At 45.1% G+C, this 22,690-nt stretch overlaps 1 protein-coding gene across 3 annotated transcripts; it reads left to right on the forward strand.

The window, feature by feature from the left end:
- Positions 1 to 209: 209 nt before the first annotated feature.
- LOC122130830 (mitogen-activated protein kinase kinase kinase 20-like) lies at positions 210 to 22,678 on the forward strand. 3 transcript variants are annotated; one of them, XM_042705617.1, is made up of 20 exons: positions 210 to 442; positions 2,799 to 3,009; positions 3,841 to 3,928; positions 5,964 to 6,065; positions 6,282 to 6,347; positions 6,518 to 6,546; positions 6,690 to 6,827; positions 7,595 to 7,681; positions 8,032 to 8,106; positions 8,648 to 8,754; positions 11,011 to 11,146; positions 16,064 to 16,108; positions 16,202 to 16,232; positions 16,458 to 16,597; positions 16,751 to 16,813; positions 16,908 to 17,012; positions 19,908 to 20,024; positions 20,210 to 20,284; positions 20,433 to 20,583; positions 20,970 to 22,678. In XM_042705617.1, the coding sequence occupies exons 2-20, from the start codon at positions 2,851 to 2,853 to the stop codon at positions 21,665 to 21,667; spliced, it is 2,412 nt and encodes an 803-aa protein (XP_042561551.1). In that variant the 5' UTR covers positions 210 to 442; positions 2,799 to 2,850; the 3' UTR covers positions 21,668 to 22,678. The 3 variants fall into 3 exon arrangements, with proteins under 3 accessions (XP_042561551.1, XP_042561553.1, XP_042561552.1); XM_042705618.1 differs by lacking the exon at positions 210 to 442 and adding an exon at positions 454 to 2,606; XM_042705619.1 differs by lacking the exons at positions 16,064 to 16,108; positions 16,202 to 16,232; positions 16,458 to 16,597; ... (4 more) ...; positions 20,433 to 20,583; positions 20,970 to 22,678 and adding an exon at positions 12,579 to 14,655 and having other exon boundaries at positions 223 to 442.
- Positions 22,679 to 22,690: the final 12 nt, after the last annotated feature.

Consider the following 22,690-nt stretch of genomic DNA (forward strand, 5'->3'; position numbering starts at 1 on the left):
TTTGTCATGAATACATTCAGTTGTCATATTGTCATCGTTTCCTTTTACATTTATTTTAAATATATTTTATTACTCAAAATATTGACAGTCATTACAATCAACAATTCAATACAAAGCTTGTGCTCAATGATACGGGAAATATGATAAGTAAATGTGCCATTAGTTGCAATGGCTTCGTCTTATGACAGCCAGGCCTGGCTCTCATATCTATGGTTTAAGGACATGCCATTTCTGGCCATCGAGCGGAGCTGTTGCCATCAGAATGAGCTGGTGTTATTGATATGAGTCCTGTTTGGCAACTCCTATGGGAAGAAGTTGAGCAATACGAGAAATCACACGACACTGGAAAGAGTTTAGTCATTAGCTGAGAGACCTGATGGTTGCGATCTGCGGGTATTCTGCACTGTCGAACATAGAGATATAGAGCTACTGAGAAGAGTTGGTATGTATCACCCTTGGATCGTTTAATCTTAACTACGAACTCTACGTATTATTTCTGGAGGTTTCAATACTCTACAACGATATAATGCTTCATAGTTCTTTACCTACAGTGTAGAATGCACAGCCACGCAGATATATCAACGCCAACTTGTTTCATGTATTTATTGCTCAACTTCCTGTACATGCTTGTGGGTCGTAGGCCAGTTGTTGGGACATCCCACGTTAGTGGAGGACAGTTCTGTCCACAACTCAGCAGTTACATTACACAACGAATGGGGTTTACCCTTAATTTGGTTTTCAGCACAGGTGCGCTACTGCTCAAAAGACGTCCTTGGTCTAAATTTCCCGTCTGCCTCGTAATGATGGCAAAACACGAGGCAGAACCACCAGTCTGACACCAATCGGACGTTTCCAAATCCATTCGCTTCCTTAATCTTCCGGATGCCGTTCTGTGCGTGTGTACAGTAACTTTGTATAATGTTCGGTTAGTTTATGCAGTCACACTAGACACTAAAATGATGCATGAAAAAGACATGAAAGGTCGAGGGTGAATGCACAGATTTGCGCTGCACGGAAACATAAAAGGCCATTTCTTTGGAAGACAAATATTGGTTTGGTTTTGTAGTTATGAGAGGTCGCTGAGAAAAAGTGATCTGCGTAAAATGTGGGAATGGTTTGACTGTCAGAACAGTACGTTTTTTTCATGCTGAGCGTAAGTGGCTAATCCGAAAGACTGGCAGATGAATAAGGAAATGAGGTGATAAAGTGTTTCTTAGTTTTTGGTTTCTGTCTCTCCACTGTGCGTGGGTTGTCTGGAGTGTCACGTGTGCACTATATTGTAGGGGGCTCAATCAAGTCCCAGACGACATACTGTGACGACATCTGGAGGCAGCGTTGGCCTTCAGGTGCAGTTTAACCGTTAGAAATCAGTAGTTTGTGGGAATATGTTGAGCACTTTCTGAGATGACAGTCCATTTTCATGGCGGACTCTTGTTCTTGTAGCACGTTTACTGTGGGCATTAGGATATGGGTGGTGTCATTTGATTTCAGACATAGAAGACTCGTCTGCTAGTTACAGTATCAATATGAAACGAAAACCATATGACCGAATGCTAGCCTAAGAATCCATTTACACAAGCATTTTATGGGCTAATGTTTAAAGTGGGCTACAGCATCATGTTTGCCTGGTAGGACTAGAGCTTTCCTGTTCCCCAGTAACCCTGGTGTCTGAAGTGGATGTGGAGAGCGTTGAGCTGCAGCTTCACCACCAGGTTGGTTGGGAGGCTAAATATAGCTGGAATAGCACTAAATCACTGGAGAGCATTGGCTCCCCTCTGTGACAATGGAAGCATTTCCTGCTGGGCTGGATAGCAATCCCCATTTTGGCCCAGGTAACAGCCTCTTAAAAGCCATAATTGCTTCACAGTAAATGTGAAACCCATGGACAATAACAGGGCAACAATTTCCTGTAATATGGGGACTCTTTCTGTTTTTTACAAGATGTATTTAGGTTTTAATGTACAGTAGAAACAAAAGCTTACTATTGTGTGTCTCCCGTCAAATGAGGGCTGCATGTTAATTCTACACATTCTCCATTAATGATGTGTACCGGACTATGTTATTATGTGATATGCAAAGCGTGTGCACTCATCTTGCTCCACCATTGAAAACTAGACACCGGAGTAAATATATACAGGTGCACAGCTCTTAGTCATAGGGTACTGCAAGTTATTTTTGACCCAGTCGCATGTGGCCTCCCACCTCCCCCCCTAAAAAAACTCCAGGCTTCAATCTGATATGGTAAGCACAGACAGCTCAGCGCTGTGCTGTAGTCGTCACTGGCTGTGAGCGTGTTTGTAAGCATGGTTATAGCACTGAGTGACTGCATGCCTTGGATGCCATAGGCCCTTCGCTAGCCGGTGGAGGGCCTTCACCCACTCAGTGCTTACGGCTTGTAGTGAGTCACTGGCCGTAGAGGTGTCAGGTCAGGAACTAGAGAGACTGTAAATCACTGGCACAGATCGGGGAAGGCACAAGGCCATGACACGGAGGTGTAGCCAATAGCACTGAGGGCTGAGTCGTAGCGTGAGTGTTGGGCCTGTCTTTGGTGAAGGCGTTCAGTCAGTGTGTTCCTCCTGAGCACTCACTGCGTGTGGCACCTGAGGGTAAGCAGCCTCTTACTGGACAATTGGGCCCTGAGGATGAAGGCAAAAGGGAGTGAGGGCCAGATTTGGAGTTTCTGCTGGGCTCAGCAGCTTCCAGAGACCTCTCTCTCTCTCTCTCTCTCTCTCAACTCAACCCACCACTCCCTCCTTCTCTCCTCTTCTTCTTCTTCTCCTCCTTCTGTTTTCTCTCAGGTCCTCCAGAAGTGCGGCGGGGCTGTTTTTCTCCCCGCTGTGTCATTATGAGATGTCGTCTCTCAGCGCCTCCTTCGTGCAGATCAACTTCGATGACATCCACTTCTACGAGAACTGTGGCGGTGGCAGTTTCGGCAGCGTCTACCGAGCCAGGTGGATCTCGCAGGACAAAGAGGTGGCGGTGAAAAAGCTCCTCAAGATCGAAAAAGAGGTGGGAGTCATAATTGCCTGTGCTGCCTTTTCATATAGTTTTTTTTTAATTGTTAGTATGATAATCATTTTAATTGCTCTCCCTATTTAGTGGGTTGTAGTGACTTTTGTACCCATCAGTCACAGTCATTATACTCCCCCTCAGTGGAAGGAGGGCGCGAGCTCGTCTCCAGGAGTCGTCTTCTTTGTGCACAGACACCCATGTACTGCTTCCTTTCAGAGGAAATTAGTACCAAATGAGATCATATTAGTCTCAATTAAGCCACTGGTTTGTCACGAGAGTCTGGGGAAGACTTCCAAAAGCGACAGCTTGTTTTAAGAATGCAGAGGGGGGGAAAAGGGACACGTTTCAGACACATTTGCTTTTCATGAGTTCAGACTGAACACTGTGAAGAGTCAAAGGGCTACAGTGTATTTCATTTTTGATCTGTGGTATGTCTTCTGAACTGTAAGGTGGCAAAAGTTCTGTACTGGTATAGGTGCCATGAATGTTTTTGCATTCAGCAGTACAACAGCAATTTCATTGCTTGAAATAATTTCATGTACCACAGCATATCCCCGTGTGTTTGTGTAAAGGCAGACTTTCTCCCTCTATACTCTCTGTACTGACACAGACCAGCTATGATCACCAGGGTGGTGGTGACATTGTTATCAGAGTTCAAAGAAGGGCAAAAGTCCGCTTTGCAAATTACATTCAAAGCTAACAATAGACCCCCTTCTGTGTTTAATACCAGAGTTAGATAAACTATCACTGCTTTGATATTGCTTCAGTACACTTTCTTTACAGCCTCATCAGCTTTCATCACTTCTTGTTTTTCTTGTTAATATTTAGGCTGAAATCCTGAGTGTTCTCAGCCACAGAAACATCATTCAGTTCTATGGGGCAGTTCTTGAAGCACCTAATTATGGCATTGTCACTGGTAAGTTCATGTTTGGGGCTTGCCCAGTCCACAGACGTTTTTATACCCTTTCGTGATTAGACTTTAGCATCTCTATAGCGTCTTGTAATGGATTGTATGCTTTGGGTTAATGATGAATCCATCAGCGGTGTGGGGGTGTATGATCACATGCTATTTGTTTGCTGAACTTAATTAATACACATAAAGTAACGTCATTTACGACATTGATTAAACGTGTAGTCAGAGTGACTCATCAAAAGGTAATGAGGCTCTACAGTTGAACTACAAATCGACTGTGTTACAAACTAGGGATATGAAGAAAGAGGTGGACTGCCATAATGCGATCTAGTGTTGTGCTTTTGACAACTGCCATTGTTGAAGCCTAAAATGCCCCACTGTTTGTCTGAATGTACTATGACCTGTCAAATGGGCGGGGGTGGGGGTGGGGGGGTTACTTTGAAAATGCCATTATCTCAACAGCGTCCAAACACAGCTTTGATGATATGCACATTCTACTGGGTCACAGTTGGCCATGGCTAACTAGCGGGTCGCCCCTGCTACAGGCCTACATTCTTCTCCAATTATCAGCCCAGGCTGTGCCACGAAGACAGTGTGTTGTTGAGAGCTCCTGGACAAGATCACATTACCGCATTAATAATGTGTGTGCCCAGAACAAAGGAGCGAATGAGGAATAACAACCCTTATTTGAGTTTTTAAAAAGCCATCCGGGGGAAGGAAACAGATGTGGCTTTGATGAATTCTTTGAACGCTTTCCTGGGTCTTGAGAATATGGCTTTCTTTACTGAGTTGCCACAGGAAAACCATGTCAATCTCTCTTGCACTCGATGTTCATTTGAGTTCATTCTGGCAGGCCCCAATGTGACAGTGGCTGTGAGAGATCTAGCCTAGGGTCGTCAAGGAGCAACCGTCTCTATTTATCAAAGCACAAATCTAATTAGCACCAGGTAAAGGAGAAATGTTTATTACCACACGCCTGACCCTGCCATTTCCACATTCATCAGCAGGGTTATAAATCTCCTCTGTCTCCTCGTATCTCAGGGGCTAGTGGCTCTTCTTTCTCGCAAACAATATCTATCTGGAGAGATCATTAATCAGACATGCATGGCAGATCACCAGCATGGCATATGGTGAAATATGCCAGTGATTCCCAGTGATTGCAGTCGTCCAAATAGAAACTATTCTATTGGCAGTGAAGCCTACCGCAGAACTTGTTAGATTGGTTTCAAATCTAGTTTAGGTGCGGGTGTCTCATGTGTGAATAGCATGTCAGTGCTTCTGTCAAGCAAACATATGCAAATAACTCTTTCCTGGCGTGTCGGTCTTCGTACCCATGAACATAAAAATGTTACATCTATAGTCACTGGGTGCAAAATACAAAACACAGATTTGTCAGTGTGAGGCCTTTCTCTCCTTTTGGATTTCCAAATGCAGTGTGATTACAAATGTATTTGCACAGACGTGCAAAGATCACATATTTGTGTAAACTCAATTGTGTAAAATATTCATAATAAAATCTCTGTTAAATCTATGTAGTTTTGGAGATCTAACCACTTTGATCATGTGAGCTTTTCTGTTGTAGCTGACCCTTTGTCAGACTCTGACCCCGGGGGATGTTTTTCACCTATCTGTCTGACTGACATCAGTTTGCCCTGAGAATGTGTACCTCCATCATGAGGTGATAGACAGGGCGCTAAGCTGGGTTTGGGGTTCCTCAGGGCGTTGTGATAAATGAGCTCATCTGTGGTGGAGCAGCTCAAAGACCAGGAAAGACAGGCTGTGAACAAGAAGCTCTCAGCTTGTGCAGAGCACAATTGTCCTGTCATGGCCTTCACTGTGCCTGTTAGGTTTGCCTGGAATGTGTGAAAGCGGGTTACATTGTTTCTGTCCATAATTAGTTTTCTTTTCAGCTATGATGTATTCATTAGGTTTTTTTGTCTGACAAATATGAGCATGACGAAGATGTTCTTTGTTACCCATAATGCCTCTTTAGCAGAAGCTGTCTCTGATGTTTGTGATCTCCTTCGTGTCTCCTCAGAGTATGCCAGTGGAGGATCTCTCTATGAGTTCCTGTCGAGTGCTGAGAGTGAGGCCATTGACATGAAACAGATCATGACCTGGGCGATGGATATAGCCAAAGGTGAGGCCAAGGCTGAGCCCTTCACTAACTCACTGTGTATGAGTGACCCTATGCTCCCTACTGCCAACTGTGCCGTTTCATGTACTGTATAGACTCAGTGATTTACTGTTTCAGGGACAATCCCAGCATCTGTGAAACATACTCAAAGTTTTGGTTCATAACAACCTCCCGTAGGCTGAGGTCTGACATGAATACTCATCTTTATTGTCTCATCAGGAATGCACTATTTACACTCGGAGGCCCCTGTGAAAGTCATCCACAGGGACCTAAAGTCCAGGAACGGTGAGTTTCCAGAGCCCAGGCTACCTTAACCACAGCCGCTGGTTGTGTGCAGATCAGCAGATGTTTATGTGACTTAAGGAGCCATTTGAAATCCAATAGAGCTTGCCTCCATGTTTGCTTCCCTCTTGAATTGAGGTCCTAACCTGCACTCTGTGTGTGTTTATTTGCAGTGGTTTTGACAGCAGATAAAATACTTAAGGTAGGCTGGCAGAGTATAATGTCCGTGCTGTTTCTGGCCACTAACAGAGTTACAACATCATATTTTAGGGAATGGTGAAGTTAATAGTATACTGTGTAACTTTTCTATTTCCTTTCCTCGTTCTTTTTTTCTCCTCAACCCAGATTTGTGACTTTGGCGCCTCCAGGTTTCTGTCCCACACCACACACATGTCCCTGGTAGGGACGTTCCCATGGATGGCCCCAGAGGTGATCCAGAGTCTCCCCGTGTCTGAGACATGTGACACTTACTCCTACGGCGTGGTGAGTTAGTGTGCATTGCCTGCCTCATCGTTTCAGAGGGCCCTGTTGCACCCCGTCTCCAGCTCATGTCTATTGCTGGAGTCTGTCGACACTCGAGTGGCACACGCCACTAATGATTCATATGTGTCATCTGTGCGAGGTCTCCGTCTGGCAGACATGAGGGCACTTTTTTGGTCATGTTAATTTAGGTGCGTATGTTTGTGTGTATGTTCTGCTGTGTATGACTGATGTTTGTGTATGCCCAAGTGATTCCCTTTAAAGGTGTGTGACTGTGTGTGTGTGTGTGTGCGCTAAGGCTGCAGATTGTTTAGGGAGGCTGTGTCTGAGTGAGTCAGTATGACAGAATACACCGAGAATGCTGGCTGTCACTGAGCCAGACAGAGTGCTGCCCGCCAGTGCCAAAGTGTGAGTGGACAAACAGATAGGGACCTGCAGGTCAGAGCCTCGGGGTCAAGACCAGGATTAGTTCTGTCTCAGTCACCGCTCACTCTCGGTATCGCCAGAATACTCTGGATTTGACCGTGACCCACGCAGAAAACACCACACCGCGCTCTCAAACTGTATCATTACATAGTAAATGATAAGGCAATTATCATTCCCAGATAATGATAAACAGCTATAAAAATCCTTTTGTCCTTAATGTGTTGTTCATTAATGTTTCTTCAGAAGTTGTGGCTGAGTGGTTGATGAATGTTATGTACTGAAGTGGGAGGACTGAGTGTATTGTCTTCATTTAATCTTTTGGATATCTTGTGTTCCTTTGCAAGGTTTTATGGGAGATGCTCACTCGAGAGATTCCCTTTAAAGGTCTGGAGGGCTTGCAAGTGGCCTGGCTGGTCGTGGAAAAAAATGAGGTAACTTAGTAAGCCATTGATGACTCGCACAGTAAAGATTGGCATACCTGAAATATTTGACACAAATCTCCGCATTTTATTGGTTCTTAATTTAGACGTGCCATTTAGTCCACTCCCCTGCTTTGAGAGTTAAATGCGATAGGACATTTAATAAAAAGACTTTTCCCGTCACAACTGTCAGGCCGTTGCACACGCAGCTAAGTTTGGGAACAGAAAAGTACTGTTTTGCTGTATTTAGCGAGTAGTGCCATGGTGATACGGCGCAGAAGACATCATGGCTGAATTCTGTTGCTGCTTTGCTAGTGTGCTGACCTGTGACCCCCCTGTGACCCCCTGACTGTCTGTTCCAGAGATTAACCATCCCGAGTAGCTGCCCTGCCAGCTTCGCCGGGCTCATGAGGAGCTGCTGGGGGACAGACCCAAAGGTAAGGGAAGGAAACTGACTGCATGACAGCACTCACTGGCCCACTGCGATGTAGGGCACCGGATGTCAGTATGAAAGCGAACGACGACTAGCTCAACAGTGCTTAGAACAGGCTTCAGTGCTTGTTTGTTAACTTGGTCTTGCTTAAATGTTTGTTAAATAAACTATACGCCATTTTTCTTTACATCTGAAATTGTAATGGTAGATGGCCCGTGAAAGGATAACGTAACATACTATGAAAACAGGATTCTTCGATATGTTGTTTAATTACAAGCGTGGAGTTGAGTGTATCTTTAGCAGATTACTTCAGCTTGGTCTGACTGTGTTCATTACAGGACTAATCTACCAGGCTTCCTTCTTCTGTTGTTTTAATAATGCTGCATACTGTCTCCTCACTACTCTCAGCACTCTTACCACTTCTTAGCACTTCTTTTTATGTACGTAGAATTTCTGATACATGGGCAGAACCCCTGATTTACTTTCTGTCACTGAAGCTGATGAAATAATGCTCCTCACTGATGTGTGGTCTTGTGTGCTCACAGGACAGGCCCACATTCAAACAGATCCTCCTGACCCTGGAGTCCATGTGGAACGACAGTCAGCTACCAGAGCAGTGCAACTCCTTCTTAAACAACAAGGCAGAATGGAGGTACTCACTCACCCACACAAACACTGGGCTGCAGCAGGTCACACTCACGCTTGCTGTTGTCATGACGAGTCGAGAAGCACCACAAATATCTCTGCGCAGAGAATTCTCAGCCGAATGTGGAGAAGTGTAGATGGGGGTGGGGATGGAGGTAAAGGATGCGCCATCTGCTCTTCCTTTCTCTGCTCTCCAGATGTGAGAAGTACCCATCCTGATGGTTCTGTAATCAGTATGGTACCACAGTGTGGGACTGTGTGTGTGTGTGTGGGTGAGAGCACATCTTGGCACCTGAGTCGTTTCAGGTCTCCACTCTCCCTTGGGGCGCCTGTGTGTCTTGCGTGAGTTGTCCCTCCTGCGATGAATTCGAACGCCGTGCACAAAAGTGGCTTCCCCCCCATTCAGGCCCGGCAAGCCGCGGCGTGGGTGAATGAGCAAACTCTAAAGAGGACGGCAGGTGCGCTGCCAGGGGATTCACGCGTTCTCAATCTGAAAACGAAACCGCCGGTGAGGCTTTCAGAGAGAGCTCTGGTTCTTGGAGCGCTCGCTGCGGCCTCGTCCACCTGGAGGAGCCAGGTGTTGGCTGTGCGGGCAGCCAAAGTTAGTTGTGTTTCCTCATTAGGGCAGTCAGTGGGGAGCCGGGAGGCAGCAGATGCCGGAGCGCTGGCTGAGCCGCCACCGCGGGTGCGTTGCGGGTCCCGGTGGACGTCCGGGGGGGGGGGGGACGCAACACGCCTCGGAACATGAGTGCACTTGGGCTAATTGGGATTCATGGGACTGAGAGCGTATGTGCCCAGCAGCTGTGGAGGCACTGGGCCTGCATGGTGATTAACAGTCGACCTGGGCCGCACCTCTGATCTGAGGTCAGCGGCTTGGACAAATGTGGTTAATCTGATGAGTCTCATGGCATTCCCTTGCTTGTACCCGCATCAACAGCCTATTTGTCACTCTCTCCGACCGGAAAAGAAACGCAAAAAAATGAACACAATTAACAACAAAATTAGTTCCTTTTAGCTATATGTGTTTGTTATCATACAGTGGCCCATTTCCTGACATTTCCCAAATGCTTCCTTAGTGGAATGGAATGTTTGAATGGAATTCTTGTGTAGATTTGAACTTGGAGGCAATTAGTCCCAGCCCTGAGGTGTTACATTTCAGATGGTCTTCGCCCTGCTTGCTCTCAGTCAGGTGCCCTCCAGTGAAACACTGAGTGTCCTGCCCCTGGTCACCCTGCTGCTGGGAACTTTCTGGTGGCCGTCTATATTAAGGAAGTCGGCCTGGAAACGGTCCAGGGAAGCATGAAGAAGACAATCCTTTCCCAGTGTCCCTCACAGCTGTCTGAAGCAAGGAGGGAGAGGAGGGGGGTGGAGGGGTTGGACCTGGAATGAAGAAGCGATCAAAGAGAGGGAGGGAGATGAGAGAAAACGCGACAGGAAATTGTTTGTGCTGTTACAACAAAAAACGGAGGGAGAGAGAGGGAAGGACGAGGGCAGATGAGAAATTCTAAGAGCCCTTGTTGGTAAAGCGGCAAGCAAGGAGATCAATCATGATTGAAGTGTGGAGCATAGCTAGAGAGCTGAAGGAGGGAGGCACTACTGCCAGAGCAACAGGGTGGAGCAAGCAGGGTTGGGACGTCCAGCCTGCGTCACTCCCGGGTTTATAAATAATTTCGTGGGAGCGAGGGGAGAGGTCCACCTTACAGCCCCACCTAGTGGACAAATCTGAACCCGTACATATTGGACCATATTCACAACCAGAGTAAACAACATATTGAAAAACATATTGAATATTATAGTTAATTATATGAAAACCTTGTGTGACAAACTACACACATTACATATTACTGAGTTGTTTACTACTTGCATTTATGGAAAGCATTCAGTTATATTCAATACTCCTTTAGTGTTACGACATTTAGTATAGTTATAGTATGTATGTAGGATGCCATTTGTATATATTGGTAGATATAAAATAGTCATTTGCATATTGCCTTGTTTTCTGTCAATATGTGCACAACCACCCGCTGTGTAGTTTTCTCATTCAAGACTTGTGCTAATGAGTAAACCCAGATGGTGGGCAAAATGTACTGAGGAAGAGTTTTCCACCGCAAGCCTGGGTAATCCCCCTTGGGTGTATTTGTTGCTGTGTATCCCTCGTTCCACATGTGTGTGTGTGTGTGTGTGTGTGTGTGTGTGTGTGTGTGTGTGTGAGAGGCCATATGTGGGCCGCTGTGATCTGATGGTGCGGTGTCTCTGTGGGTAGGTGTGAGATCGAGGCCACGCTGGAGCGCCTGAAGAAGCTGGAGCGGGACCTGAGCTCCAAGGAGCAGGAGCTGAAGGAGAGGGAGCGCCGCCTCAAGCTGTGGGAGAGGCAGCTGGTCGAGCAGTCCAACACGCCGGTGAGCATCCTGCCGGGATTCAAACGCACGCACACACACACTGGCTAACTGTCTTAGGTGGTCCCAAGTGTACACACAACCCTTCACACACACACACACACACACACACACACACACACACACACACACACACACAGACACACACACACAGACACACACACACACACACACACACACACACACACACACACACACACATACACACACACATACTCATTTGACATACACACATCCATATTCAGGGATTCTTGTGCGGAACAGAAACCCACCACACACACACACACATACGCACAAACCACACACATACACTCTCACAAACACATACACGTTTTAAGAACCCATGCATGCTGCGAGAAATCACACACCCATGCATGCCATCAGCAGCTAGTCATACCTCAGTCCCCATCACCGAGCACCATCCACACTTGTGTCAGTAGTCTTGAGTGTGTGTAGAGGGTTTGGAGTGGAAGGGCCTGCCGAGACACCATTGCTCACTGGGGCACTAAACACACTGAAGGGAGATACGTATTTGCATTCAGAATTGTCGTATATTTTTGAGAGAGCACATGAGCAGAGAGCGTTGCACCAATGGGAATTTGTGTCGTGAATATAGAAAGTCATTCAGACACAGGGTTGGCTTGGCTGCATCACGGAAGAGACTGTTTCGGTCCACTGAGATGGGATTTGGTGATCTGTGTGTGTACACATGATTGTGAGCGTGCATGCGTGCGCATGTTCACCAGTGTGTTTTTAGCGCGCGCGTGTGTGTGTGTGTGTGTGTGAGTGTGTGTGCGTATCATGTGCAAGGGACAGAAAGAGACCAGCTGGGATTGCATGTGCAAAGGAAGGGCTAATTATGCCCATTATTGTTTTTTCTTTTTTTTGCATTGTGGGGGATTTGAGTGTGTATGATTTCGTATCTTCAAGCGCAACACGCGACACCTCACCATGCACTCTCTGTGTCTCACGTGGACCTGAAGCATTAATCACTGCACTTGTAATGGAGATATGGCATTTGCATATGGCTGCAGCATATCTGGACTGGCTATATTAAGAATCTCTCTCTGCATGTGTTGAAAGCAGTTTCTGGACATTCTTTTGATTGCCCTGCTGTTTACATCTATAGTAGCTGGATGTATACGTATTTCAACCTTGCTGTCACTACTGTGAAACCTCACATTCTTATCTATTTCTTATCTACTTCTAGTTCCCACTCTATTGGTGTCTTTTACTTGAAGATTTCTCTTGCTCTCTCACCTTCTTTTTGTGTTTGTGTGTGGGTGACACATTCTTACTTTGCTTTCCTTCAGGGTGATATGGTCTGAAACTAATCCACTTTTCCTCCTTTCTGTCCCTGTGTCTGTTTGTCTGTCTGTCCATCCTTCTCTTCTATTCCTTCTGTTCCTCTTTTTCTCCCTGTCTCCCCTCTCAGCAATTCCTACCTCTGGCCAAAAAGATTAGCGCTGAGTCATTTTTTGAGTCTAAGACGGAAGAGTCGAAAAGCTCGGAGATGTCGTGTCAGTTCTCCTCCTCCTCCTCCAGTAATGGGCAGGTGGACAGGCTGAGCCTCCAGGCCATGATGAAGGGCTTTGAGGACATGTTTGCCCTGGACATGGCCGGCCCCGTGCTGCACTCCGGCATGCAGGTCAACATGCAGAGCAAACAGAACTCAACCTCGAGGTCAACCGTGGTCCGGGAGGGCCGCAAAATCACCACGGCCGTGGGCCTGGGGGAATTGAACTGGTCCGACGACGACAGCGATTAAAGCGCCGGTTACCGTCCGCGGTGGGTCCAGATGGGAGCCACCTGGGCGCAGGACATCCATCACCTTGGCCTGTGTCAAAACAGAGTTCTTGCATTGAGTTCTCCTATTCCACATTCACACATGCAAGCCTTAAAACAGGTTAATGGTGGGGAGAGGTTTCATTCCACATCATAGATACTCATTTTATTTCATGATTTCTAACTGTCTAAATTCATCTCATCTGAAGACTATACGTAATTGTTTTTTTTTTATGATTTTTTTTTTTATAAAGAACTGAAAGTCAGGAGCCTTAGCAGAGAGCTTAGCCGTCAGCTGTGCCGTATGTGGTTGCTACGCGTAGACTATTGTTGCCTGCTGCCCACATCCCTTATGGATGTCATTGCTGCCAAATGAACTGGACGCATAGCGGCATGCTGCGAAGAAAGAGCAGTGTGTGTGCGTTCCGTCGCAGACTCGCAGTGGCGATGCTTTTATGATGAAGTGACATTTGGCTGACATTAAGATTGGCCAATTTGTGCTGTGCTGAGAGCAGTCGGTGTGATGGAGTCTCTCGCCAGGACAACAGGCCCTAGATTTTCCCGGAGATTTTCCGCCAGCGACAGCTACAGAAAGTTTCCCACTTGCCTGGCGAGATTGTACACTCATTTGCCCCCCTTTGTAATCTTTCATTCACCGAGCGTGAAAGTGACATGCCCTATTGACATGCAGAGGTCCAGGGGTGTCAGAAAGCCTCTGTGGACCATCCATGAGCCATTTGCCACTGTAATAGCCATCAAAGAAATGCATGGTGCTGGGGCGGCTGAGACTAGCACGCTGTGGTTAGCGACGAGGCTGTTGATTTAGCTCACTTTGTCACAGCGCACTCGCAGAGGCATCAGCGTAGCGTACAGCTCAGGATTACGGAGATTCTCACTACACGATCACATCTCTTCCCCATCAGTCATTTTTTATGAAATGTTGAAATGATAAGGGTTTAATGACCCATCTGATTGAGAAGTCATTTGCCTTTTTATCCAGAGTGGTTTAGTTTGTGAGGGGAAAGGCTCGCCTTACTTTAACTCTCCCTCAGTGTCTATCAGTGGTTTTAACACAGGCCAAAGTTTGGTTGATGCCTTCCTGGTAAACATCTTACATCAATCCCCATTTCATTTCTTTGTCTTAAGGGTGTCAGGAAGTTAAATTCAACATGCTTCTACACCTTCAACTCCAATGCTATTTTAAAGGCATGATAAAAACAGTGTTTCTTTAAATTTGTGACGCATTTTATTGTTGATCTTTAGTTTGCACACAGTTGTACTCACAATGTACAGTGCTAAGGAAAAAAACAACAGTGTTAAAATTCTAATTTTCTTGTCTAAATTATGACTAGATTCCAAAACGCAGGCATAAAGCTTCTTTTGTCCGGTTATTATTTAGAATAAGGAAATTAGTAAAAGCTTGAGTAATACATTTGTGGTACACATGTGTGGTCCGTGTCTATGAGTTATCTGTTACTAACTTTGTCACTCTAGGGAAAGACAGCCTATTACATTACTGTTGTTTAACTGCATACCTTTGATCTGATATATCTGATACAGTTTAACCACTTTCTCATTACATTTTATACTCTTATATCAAGTTGCAGTGCCTTCCATCTACTCTTCTATGTATGAGATTTTTCACTAGTTTGATACACTTATATTTATTTTGAAAGCTTTTTGGGACTTTATTGCAAATTATGTTCAATAAACACTTTGTTTAAGAGGTTTTGTGTTTTGTCTCACTCTAACTTTTCACCACTTTATGTGATTAGATGTTGAGTAGTGTGAATCCCCATGAAGTTTGCCAAAACCCATAAACTGTTCTTGATCAAATAAAAGAGCTCTTTATTGTTAGTCCAGTGGCGGCCCAAACTAAGTGTACTGGTTCCAGATCTGTGTCGCTGACAGCCCAATTTGGGGGTTTTATGTTTGTTTAAATGGCCTCCCTCAACTGACAATTGCTGCTCCATAATTGTCAACATGATCTACAATAAACACTTAAGTAAATGTTGAGAAGACTCCAGAGATGGCCTCAGGCTCCTCTCCTGACTTGTGTACGTGTGACATTCAGGCCACACTGGGCTCAAACCCTTCAGCCTGGTGGCGTGCTTTACTCTCGTGTCATCATGGGCAGAGGGATGGGAGCCTTGAGCTCTGCAATGTGGTGAAAGGAATTTCAATTACTGAGCAATGCACGCCGACTGTACTCCCTCCCCACTCTCCAAACAGATCTGTTTCCCATCGTCAACACGGTGCTTTGGGTTTTTAATAAAACACGATGCAAGTCATTTGTGATATACAATACGGCAGCTCAGAATACAATATTATGTCACTTTAATTAGCCATGTGGAATGAAATGGAACTTTGGCAGCTGGGGAGAGTTTTTGAATTTGTTTACTTCCGCCGGCGCATGTGTGCGCGCGTGTGCGTGTGTTTGTGTGTGTGTGTGTGTGTGTGTGTGTGTGTGTGTGTGTGTGTGTGTGTGTGTGTGTGTGTGTGTGTGTGTGTGTGTGTGTGTGTGTGTGTGTGTGTGTGTGTGTGTGTGTGTGTGTGTGTGTGTGTGTGTGTGTGTGTGTGTGTGTGTGTGTGTGCGGGAGGGAGGGAGGGAGGGAGGGAGGGAGGAGCAGGCTGAGGCATGCAGCTGGGCTGGAGGGCTGTGCTGTGGAGTGGCGTAGGCACACGAGGCTCGCATTGATTATGAAACGCGCCTCTTTTCAATGCCAGCCATCAAGATAGACAGTGGGCTCTCGCCTGGTGCTGTGATATCAGATGTGAAGCCAGTGGGGAATGAAAAGATTAGATATTCATCTCTGGTATCTCCCCCCCTCCCCCTCAATCATTTTTTATGTGGAAGCATTCCTATCACCACGTGCAGCACAAGCCTCGTGGCCGTAATGATGAAATTATTATTTTGTCTGGTAAGCATTTCGCCCTATTAGACCAAAATGAGCAGTGCAAAATGTGACAGGACATTGGACCTGCATACTGATAGCTGATCTCTTGATTGTAAATGGGTAGTGTGTGTGAATGTTGGCTGATTCCATATTTACCAATGTATGTATGTATGTATTGTAATTGGGCAATGTATATCCATTTGCTGATTGGCACACTTTTTCTCTTCTCCACCTGCAGTTGCTCCCTAATCTTGCCATACATTCCTGGACAGAAGAACATGTGGTCAGTATCATTAGAAACACTACTGCTTCCTGTTGTTGTTCTGGAAATGATCTAAATAAGTCCATCTAACATGATTCTTCTCCATTCTTACAGCACTTTTGGATGGAGCAGATATTTGGGGCGGGTAGGCTACTTCATTACTGATTGTTTGGTTACTGACATACTGAAGTCTGACATCCTTTCTCAGATGTTAGTTGATTCTTAGAGTGATATAATACTCCTTTGAAATGCTGTGAGTGAGTGTGTGTGTGTGTGTGTGTGTGTGTGTGTGTGTGTGTGTGTGTGTGTGTGAGTGTGTGTGTGTACGTGAGCAAGACAGAGACTATGTGTTTCATCCCCGTTTTCCCAGGTGGCGGAGGGTGTGACATGCTGCTGTACGCCAACATGTTTAAGAAGAACCACATCACAGGGAAGAGACTGCTGCTGCTCACCGAGACTGACATGAGGGACATGGGAATCACGTCCAAAGGCCACATCATCCACCTCAAGGTAAGACAGCCACTCAACACGCTCAGTCCATCACACACAGCACATTGTCCAACCTGATGTTGACTCCTGTTGATCATTAGAGCACAATTCTCCCCACAGAAGTGAAGTGTTTGATGTTGACTGTGGTGATGTTTTTTTCTCTCTGCCTGCCAGACTGAAATTGAGAAGTTGGCTAATGATTACCTAGGACTTTTCCACTTTCCTCCTTTGGTTAAGGTAGGCTGTTTTTCGCTACCTCTTAGTGCAGAGACATGCACAGACAGTCTAAATGATGTGTTGTTTACAAATGTTTGTGATCTTCCATCATAAGGATGAGTGGGCACAGGAGGAAGAGGAGGAGGAGGAGGAGAAGAGTAAGATCGTCAATCTGGAGCTGGTGTTTGGTTACCACTGGAAGGCAGGAGCAGGCCAGTCGGTAGGTGCAGAGCAATTAAACTGAAAATAACCTGAAATATGTATATTTTGCTCTATGTCCTTAATGTGCACAGTTGAACAGCCGATGTTTGTGAATAGCACGGGCCATTTGTTTGGTCTCACCAAAGCCAATGACTTGGCCGGAGGGAAGTTCTACTTTCTTTCATATCTGTGAAGAAGAATATGAGTATGAAGTGGCGATGAAAATAGCTTCCTTCTAGTTCATCATAAACACAGGAGTTCAGAATTGTCTTGTTGTGCCGTAACAAACTGTAAGATTTTGACCTGAGCACAATGATGGAACAATGAAAGTAGCATTTCACAGCAGAGGAAATTGATGTTTTTTCAGGATGGGTAGGCTAAATAACACTAAATATTACTGTAGTAAATCTGTATTATGAAATCATTAAAAAGGTATGGATGGGGCTGTCAAAGGTCAGATTGCCCTCAAATTTGCCATACATACTTGGCACACACACAAGTTTACGGGTGCATCTTCTTGCATCACGCTACATGGTGCACGCTTCATTGTGCACGCTTCATTGTGCATGCTACATTGTGCACGCTACATTGTGTGAACACTTCCACCCTTATGTGGTCATATCTGTCATCCCTGTTTAGAGGTTACTTTGTGATTTCACAAAATATCAAACCAATCTATCATGCAGATAGATGTTGTGACATGTTTTGAAAGCATGTGCATGGTTGGGCATTTAGAACTGGGTACAAAGCAGCCCAGGCCTTCGATAGGGGAATGACATGACAACTACTTTTAATGTTTTTTTTATTTTAATATGCTGCCTATTTGATTTTCCACCCATCATTGATGAGTATGAGTTATTCTCGAGATGAAGGCAAAATCACCAGACAGCCTGGCTTTCAACAAACTAACTACCATTGAAAACACTTAAGTTATGGAGGTGCTCCTCGCCACATGACCAGATTTCACACTACACTTTAAACCAAAATGTTAGGACAAGCTGTTTTTTTCTCAACATGAAACATATACTTAGACTAGCTTTTCCATTAATTGTCCCAAGGCAAGTGTGTTTTTCTGGCAATCATTATTTTGTAATATCATCTATCCAACACATCTCCTTTTGTTCGCATGGTCACACTGTGATAAGATGTCATTGCCATTGAATTGAGATGCTTCGCTGTGTCAAGAATGCCATGCTTCTTCTCTCTTGAAGTTGCCCATTATTGTTCCTGTCAAATATTGACCACTGTTACACTAAGCACATCTTCCCCTCAGTTGACATTTCTCCCCCTTTTTTTCAAAATAAAAAGCAACAGATAAATAAATCTTTAATCTAAAGCGATGTATCACATCCACCCTCACATGCTAGAAGTCTTTTGTTAGAGTCTCAAATGCTGGAGAAAGGCTGCTTCTCCACTTGCTGTTTGAATTTAATCAAAAATGGCCCATTTAGCCAGAAGTCATTTTCTTTTTAAAAGGCAAATGTTATTTAATCTTTCAGCTGTTCATTGTCCCATCATAAATAGTCCCCTTTCAGTGCGTTCGGCGGGGCTGAAACGAGCCTGCTAATTGCCTCCCATTTCTTCTGACATGTGGTGGTTTAGTGGGTAGAAAACACAGCGGGGAGAAGGAAACAGGAGGCTGAGAAAATGAGAGCTAATTATTTTCCCCTGCCTGGTGTCAGGTTCCATGTCAGCCTTGTTTTTACAAACTGGAAGGTTTTTTTGCACTAAATAAAACAAACCCGCTCTCTCTCATTTTTTTTTTCTTTCTACCCCGTCCCTCTTTGCTGGCGGTGTCATGGAAGCAGCTGCACTTCTCAAAGACAAAATGAGGGCCTTGCGAGTTTGCGGCCACCATCTGACAAGCACCGAGGGTCCCCTGCTAATGAGGATATCACCGCGCAGCCAAGTGAAAGGTGTTGAATTATGTATGAGTTGTCATTAGACGCACTGCGGTCCTGGGCATCATTACCAGACATTGTTTCTGCTGGAGTGATTAGGCCAGGATGGACCATGGTCCCTTGGTGTGACGGGCCAGGGCTGGCGAAGGGTCTGCCAGTCCATCCCTAAGCCAGGGGGAGCTTCCTGATGCTGGGCGCTTTGAGGGACCCCCCCATCCTCCCCACCCCCACTCCCAGGGGACCGTGCAGGAGTGGGCTGCGACTCGGTGGAGGAGTGTGTTAGCACCTCTCCTCTGATGTCTCCCTCTGTGATCCCAGCACACAATAGATTGGCCCGCTCCACGATCCCTGTGTGGTTAAGCCATGACCTGTGGCTCGAGCGCGTGGTTAGTGGGAATGAGACAATCATTACTGCTTTGTCAGCAAGCACAGTGGTCGGTGAAGGAGCGGCAGCTTTTTTTAATCCCCTTCAGCTCATGTGTTCATTTTACCTCATTGAGTCAGATGTGAGCTACAAAGAGTCCTCTGTGGTTTTGCAGTATTTTTATATCATGCCGTGTTTACACAACAGTTCAACTTGCCGGTTTCTCTGCTTCTCTGCTTTATTTATATGCAGTGTACTTGGACTACAGAATTTTATATTCCCGAAATGTGGCAAAAGTGGAAATGGTTATGGGACTTCTCATTATGCCTTGTCAGGCAAATTCAGAGTTCAATACCTATATCAGAGTGTCTGTTTGAGTGGTTTGTGGTTTGTGCCTCATCCTGAATTCTTCACCCAAATGTTACTGAAGAGCTCAGAGGAGAAACCTGTCTTCAACTTTAACATTTCTTGAGCTCCACCTCTAGGTTGTGCTGTTGGTTTAAGTTACAGAGCTGAAGGCAGCCAGACAGAAAGCCGGAGTCCAGTCCTGGGTCCAGAGCTGGCAGAAGGACATACTGGGCTGTTAAACACTTACAACTGCTGATGTGTGATGAGAGCTTCACCTGTTCATGGTTCTCTGTGTCTTCAGGACTGCAAATGGAAGATGTACATGGAGCTGGATGGAGACGAGGTGGCAGTGACTTACATCAAGGATGTCACCTTCAATTCTTACAGATCTGATGTGGATGTTCTAAAAATGACTAAGGTGTGGGGTCAAAACATGAAATAAAACAACATAAAGCTAATGTAAGAACTACAACATTATTATTTACTGGAAGCTGTGGTAAGACTAATTAAATATTGGCTATTTCAATTTTGAAGACGGTGAGTCAACTTGCACTGCATTGCATTCAATATTCAGACTTACCATGTTTTATGTGTCATTTACAGCCACCGTTTGTAATGGACAAGTGGATCGTTGGATTATCTAACAATCAAACAGTTGACTGCACTGTGAATTATGAGGTGTGTAACTGCAGGTGTCCAGTTATTCTAATCACATCAAATGTTGTTTGGGTTCCACCATTTCTCCTAGCTTTAGAGTCTGAAGGACGTTACCATATCAAATAACAAAATGGCTTCCCTGTTTCATCACCTCTACTTGTCCCCTCAGAACGATGTCAGATCTCCAAAGGGTACCAAACACAGCCATGCAGTGCTCTGGAGCCCCACAGGTGGAAGCGATTTCATCAAAACCGTGGAGCTGATCATTGAGACAGGGCAGCAGAAAGCAGAGGGGAACTTCCGGAGCAGGTCAAACTCTGGTAACTAGCCCTTTAACTCTCCATAACCGTTACATCAATGATGCTCACTCCATGTTCTTCAGGTCTACCTTCTTTTGCAAATGACGTTGAGGATCTTCATCATTGCCCTGTTATGCACCTGAAACAGATCTGCAAGCCCTGCCCTCGGGATTAATAAAGTATCCATCTATCTATCTATCTATCTATCACCTCAGAATATCAGGCAGTATATGAAGAAGTATCTTAGATTAGGAAGTAGCATCTTTGATGTTACTGTGGGGTATTTGCAGCAGACCTGAGAACTAGCTCATCGTCCTGTTCTATTTGTTATACACATGTTATTGTCAGATGCTGCCATTTGTGTAATGTTAGGATTTTTTGTATTATTAATTTCCAATCCCCCACAGGAGTTGATTCTAAATGGATCTACAGGCTGAGGATGAAGCAGCAGAAGAGCCAGCTTGCTCCAGCTCCCCCTGCCTGCTCCACGACCATGACCCTGCCTCAGTTCCTCTCTGCCCATAACCAGTCCTCGTATGCGGCTGCGGTGAGACGCTCCCCCAATCGTAGCCCACTGTCCCTCTGGAGGACCGACTCACGGTGTTCCTCTCCAACAGCAGGCCTATCGTCCCGTCTCTCAACCCTGCACCTGGGATCGAAGGGAAGCAGCCCATCCAGCACCACCTCAGAAAGTGCGTCAGAGCGTGAGCGTGAGCGCCCCCTCAGCGCTTGTGCTTTGCAGAGGCCAAGAAATCCATATTTTGGCATGTCGCTCTGTCCTGTGTCAGGCCGAGATGCAAGGAAGTGTCCCACCACAGCTGGACACAGCCCAGGGCAAAAGACGTCCAGAAATGCTCAGCATGGATGGAGGCCGCGGTCCAACTCCACCACCGGAGTACTCTATCAAACCCAGCCCAGGACGATACCTGGCATGTCCCCAATAAACCATCCAAAGGAGGAGCCAGAGGAAGCTAAGGCCAACGAAGGGGGATGGATTAAGGTGGAGCGTCAGAAGAAGCCTCAGAGGCAGCCAGAGAGTAAGCCATTCAGGGGTAGAGGGAGGAGAGGAGGTCGAGGAGGTGGACGTGGACGAATCGGACAGTAACTACTTTTACCTCACCAGCATCTGCATTACAGTACGGAAAGTCACTTGTTCAAAAGGCACCCCAAAATATTGGGGCCTTCTTAATATGAACAGGTGGCTGTACATCCATTTTCATTTTGAGGGATAAAATGTTGACAACAGCTATCTTGAACAGAGGATACAAGTCATGTATGAATGAATGTTGACATATGAATAGTGATATATTTCAATGTTTTTAACTGTGGTCTGAGTTAATTCTTCCTGTTTCCATAACCTGGACAATTGGATAAGTTAGACATATGGCCTAATTTGTAAACACTACAAACAGAGGGCTAAACCTCTGGCTCTGATAAATGGCTCTTTCCAGAAACTATTGCCAAGCTACCACGTCTCAGGTCTTGAAGATATAATCAAAGCAGGAAATACAACATTATATCCATGTGTACATGAAAAATGAACTGGTGAAACATGACTGACTGACTGTCCTTGTCAAATCTTTGAAATTGTTGATTCTTTGATTATGTCTCCTAACTTTTTAAGTAGTCATATTTTCTAAATGTAATCTCTATGAATGAGTCTATGAATAAACCAGGCTATGAATAAACAGATGACCCTGAAAAGGGTCAGAGCCTAATCTGGCCTGTCTTGTTAGATCTAAATTTAGAGGACCACAAATGATTTATTTTCCCTTTTCTAACTTTATTTTACTGTGTTTAAAATGTATTATTTTTTATTTCAAATTGTATGTATTTTTACAGAGAGCTTTTGGTTTATGTACATTTTAATAAGGAATGTATCATATTTATATTTTGAGCTATAGGTCGTATTGATGTAGGTCAATATAGATTTACAGGGTCAATCTCGTTTTTTTATGCAGATTATTGAAGACAATTTGGCGCCACGGACTAGGTCCTAAAATTGTAATGAAATCGTAGTACTATTTATATTTAACTGCGCACTGAAATAAAACATTTGTATTAAAGAGTTTCAATATATAAATAGAAATATAAAATAAAATTACTCCAACCACCAGATTATCAGTTT

This window comes from Clupea harengus, unplaced genomic scaffold, assembly GCF_900700415.2.
Source record: "Clupea harengus unplaced genomic scaffold, Ch_v2.0.2, whole genome shotgun sequence".
In the NCBI taxonomy this organism is placed as follows: Eukaryota; Metazoa; Chordata; class Actinopteri; order Clupeiformes; family Clupeidae; genus Clupea; species Clupea harengus.

Coding starts and splice junctions, on each gene's coding strand:
- LOC122130830 (XM_042705617.1), top strand. CDS start 2,851: ATGTCGTCTCTCAGCGCCTCCTTCGTGCAGATCAACTTCGATGACATC. Junction 11,147..16,063: donor TCGAGCAGTCCAACACGCCG/GTGAGCATCCTG, acceptor CTCCACCTGCAG/TTGCTCCCTAATCTTGCCAT. Junction 16,598..16,750: donor GCCACATCATCCACCTCAAG/GTAAGACAGCCA, acceptor TCTGCCTGCCAG/ACTGAAATTGAGAAGTTGGC.